Source organism: Palaemon carinicauda, chromosome 4, assembly GCF_036898095.1.
Source record: "Palaemon carinicauda isolate YSFRI2023 chromosome 4, ASM3689809v2, whole genome shotgun sequence".
Classification (NCBI taxonomy): Eukaryota; Metazoa; Arthropoda; class Malacostraca; order Decapoda; family Palaemonidae; genus Palaemon; species Palaemon carinicauda.
The window spans coordinates 29110302-29114151 of record NC_090728.1 but is presented as its reverse complement, the minus strand read 5'-3'; the positions used below and the strand labels follow the sequence as shown (position 1 = coordinate 29114151).

Below are 3850 nucleotides of genomic sequence, written 5' to 3'. Positions count from 1 at the left end.
TATAAACTGTGTATTCTGTGATGTAGAAGAAAATGCTAACCACTTCATGTTATATTGTCCACAGTATAGTGATATAAGAATAAAAGCAATTGAGCTCCAACAATCATACGAAGAAGATAGTGCACAAACAGTTGGAAAATTCCTTTTTATGAAGAAAATATTGAAAATAAGAAAAGTGTACTATGACAAACGTGAATGGAAAGAGAAAAACTAGTGAAAATAAGAAACACACAAAACTAAAGACACAAAGGCGAAGCCTCAACCTGAATCTGATCTGACCTGACTGGAGAAAAAGATGGAAAGTGGAAATTGAACTTAACTTCAGAAGAAGAAGACGGAAGCATTCTTGGACGAACAATATTAATTGAACGGAAGTAAAAGAACAAATAGACTCTGTACTGAACATAAACAAATCATAATAAAAAAAAATCAGTGGACCACCCAGGACAGCAAGGTGTAAGAGAGCTTATGATATAAGCAATCAGAGAAAATAGTCGTCACAAAGAAGAAAAAGTACTGGCATTTGGTTGAGTCAGTGTTTCCTGACTCGTAAGCCCTCCCCCCACGACAAGGGAGCCAGTATTGGGAGGGAAAAACCCCCGGAGAAGTCGGAATTCTCCCCTTTCAAAAGTGTTATTCCTAGATTATTAATTTCACAGGAAATTAATAAGCTAAGAAAGTTCCTCACAAATAAAACTACTACTTGAAATAAAGCCCAAACTAAATATTCCCCCTACAGACCGTAGTAACAGTCCACTACCTTATCCCTAAGATTACAAAGGAACTGAACAAACCTGTTACCACTCTTCCCTACCTGCTGTCCATCTTGCAACATCCTCAAAGTCCTGCTCAATTCCTCCAGAGATGGACGCCGCTTTGCGTTTCTACACAAGCTCCTGCTGACGAGGTTCTTCAGAACCTGGTTTTCTTCATATCCAGGTATCTCCTCCATCAGCTTCCCAAAGGAGAAGATGTCAGTCTCTGGGCTTGTTGGTCCGCAATCCTTGCTGAGCACTGGGTCATAATGATACCCCTCGAAGTTCTTGATCGGTCTCGGAAACAGTCTCCTTCCAAAAGGCAAGCAAAACCCAAAATCAATTATGGTGGCCACCGGGTCTTCTGGGCACACACCTTCTTCAATCATGACATTGCTAGCATGCAAGTCATTATGTCCAACTCCAGTCTTGTGGATGTCCCCAAGAATCTTCGCCACCTTAGCCAGCACACCAAAAATCCTGTGCACATCATCTGCGTATTTACGCATAAACTGACCCAGAGTGTAGCCGCCATTGTAAGACATGGCAATGGCCACATCAGTCTTCGTGTCACGCCGTCCATACAGAACTGGAACTCCTTCAATTCCTTGAAGCTTATCTAAACATTCTGCTTCTTTGAAGAAACCTTTTCTTTGCTCAGGTCCATTGTCCTTCAAGACCTTCAGAACACCATCTCTCCAGACTCGTTTGCATCTGATCTTGCATCTGAAGGCCCTTCCGTAGGAGCCTTCTCCAAGGAGTCTTTCTGTCCTGATATCACTCCGCTTCAGCCTTCTGTGAGGGTCACTTGCAGGTTCCAGCTTCACTTTCTTTGGGGACATCCCTGACTCTTCATCCGTCAGCTTTCTCTTCCTACCAGCTTCAGCAATTCCTACTTCTGTTTTCTTCTCAGCGCCAAGTCTTCTTTTCTTCGGGGAGTTCCCTCTTCGTCCATCCCCATCCAGAACTTTCCTCTTCAGAGTCCCAGGCATCGTTGCTTCTATTGAGAACTAGGTCCGCCAAACTTACCTTATGCACAAAGGACCTTCCAAGACTTACCTGCAGTTCTCAATGAGCGTGGCACCCGAATACCCATCTTTATATACCCTAGGTTGAGATATTTTTCCGATTTTTCAATTTTTCAAATTTCAAAAATGATTTTTCAAATTTCCCCCGTCATTTTCATCCTACTTTCATTTTTTCTTTCCTTCTCCGTGCCCGTCGTCCTCTGGCTCCTGTCTTTCTTTCTTTCTTTCTCTACGTAATTTTTATTGCAGCGATTTAGCAAACAAGGGATTCTTGTATATATACCCATACATACATACATACACACATACATACATACATACATACATACATACATATATACATGCGAAAATATATAGCCAACAGAGAAAATAGCCTAGTGAAGAATTGAGAGAATGATAGATAGAATTATAGATAGATAGTTTAAATATCATCCATGTACTTAGTTTAGTATTGCATGATTATTCAGGGGTGTAGGAGCGTCTTTTTGGGTAGGTGGGGGGCTAAAGTTTGAGAAGTCACTGAGGACAGGAGCCTCCCCAGAAATTTACTTTATAAAGAAAACCCATAGATGCGATTTCCTGCTTCTGACAGCTGATGATGGCAACCACAAAATCATGTTTTTATTTTAGATGATTTTTATGTAACCAATTACAATTTGTACACTATGACTATCGTTAAAAACCGGTAGGCCTACTTGATGAATTTACCAAAAACTTACTATCTAACATTGAAGGCGTTAGCCTTAGTGGCATCAATATGTTTACTGCAGGAATTTTCATGTTTCCTCAGTTTCTTTAAGTTTTCAGACGTAATCCTTAAGTTTAATGAACGATGATTGTTCCTTTTCCTCATACTTTATTCACTACAACACTGTTTCGACAAAACTTTGTCTTTATCAAGTGATAAAGACAAAGTTTTGTCGAAACAGTGCTGTAGTGAATAAAATATGAAACAAATAGATAATCATCGTTCATTGAACTAAAGGATTACGTCTGAAAACTTAAAGAAACTGAGGAAATATATTGACGCCAATAAGGCTATCAACTTCAATGAAAATTGCATTAGTGAGAAGCTGTTTCCCAAAAAAACACACACACACATATATATATACATATATATATATATATATATATATATATATATATATATATATATATATATATATACATACTGTATATATCTATCTATCTATCTATATATATATGTATATATATTCATATATATATACATATATATATATATATATATATATATATATATATATATGTACATATGTATATATATATACATATATATATATGTATATATACATATATATATATATATATATATATATATATATATATATATATGTGTGTGTGTGTGTGTGTGTAATAAAAAGGCCAACTTTGGATACTGAACCTCGGAACATACGATGTCACGACCCTGAATAAGGAAGTATATAATAACTAAGATGAAATAATCCTAAAATCTTAAAGAGGCTCAATGGAAAACCTATTCAGAACGAAGTAGAAAAGGTATAAATTTAGACAAAAAAATTAACCACCGTATAAAGATATGCCTGTTAAATACTAAAGCACTAACCAAACAGAAATCTAGAGGTAGAAAACGAGATGAACACAAGTAAAATTCATATATTTTTTTCGACAGAAACCCACCAAAAGATAGATAAAACACAACTAAGTAAAGGTCTGTGAAAGATAGAAAAAAAAGGGGTTTTAAAGACAAAAAGGGTGGTGGGTTAATGTTAATTTTTAAGAATAACGATGTCACTGAAGCAGAGGAATTGGAAACAAAGCACAGCGATATGATAATGGTAAAGTGCAGAATCTACAACTTAATATTTCTGATAATACTAGTATATTTCGCAGCAGGATATACAGAACATAAGAAAAAGAGATCAAGAATTGAAAGCAGAATGTGAAAGATTAATACAGAAAGCAGGAGAAACAACTCCTTCACTAGTATTGGGAGATTTTAACGGCCACCTGGGATTTCTGGGACACCAACAAGTAGACAGAAATGGGGAAATGATGCTAGACTGGATGAGTAACCACAACCTAACA

The 3850-nt window shown here is 36.7% G+C and overlaps 1 protein-coding gene across 1 annotated transcript; it reads right to left on the bottom strand.

Annotated features, from left to right (window-relative positions):
* Window positions 1-733: 733 nt before the first annotated feature.
* Window positions 734-1747, bottom strand: LOC137639330 (probable serine/threonine-protein kinase CPE1738). Its single transcript, XM_068371609.1, has one exon. The coding sequence runs from the start codon at window positions 1745-1747 to the stop codon at window positions 734-736; it is 1014 nt and encodes a 337-aa protein (XP_068227710.1).
* Between the last annotated feature and the right edge of the window lie 2103 nt (window positions 1748-3850).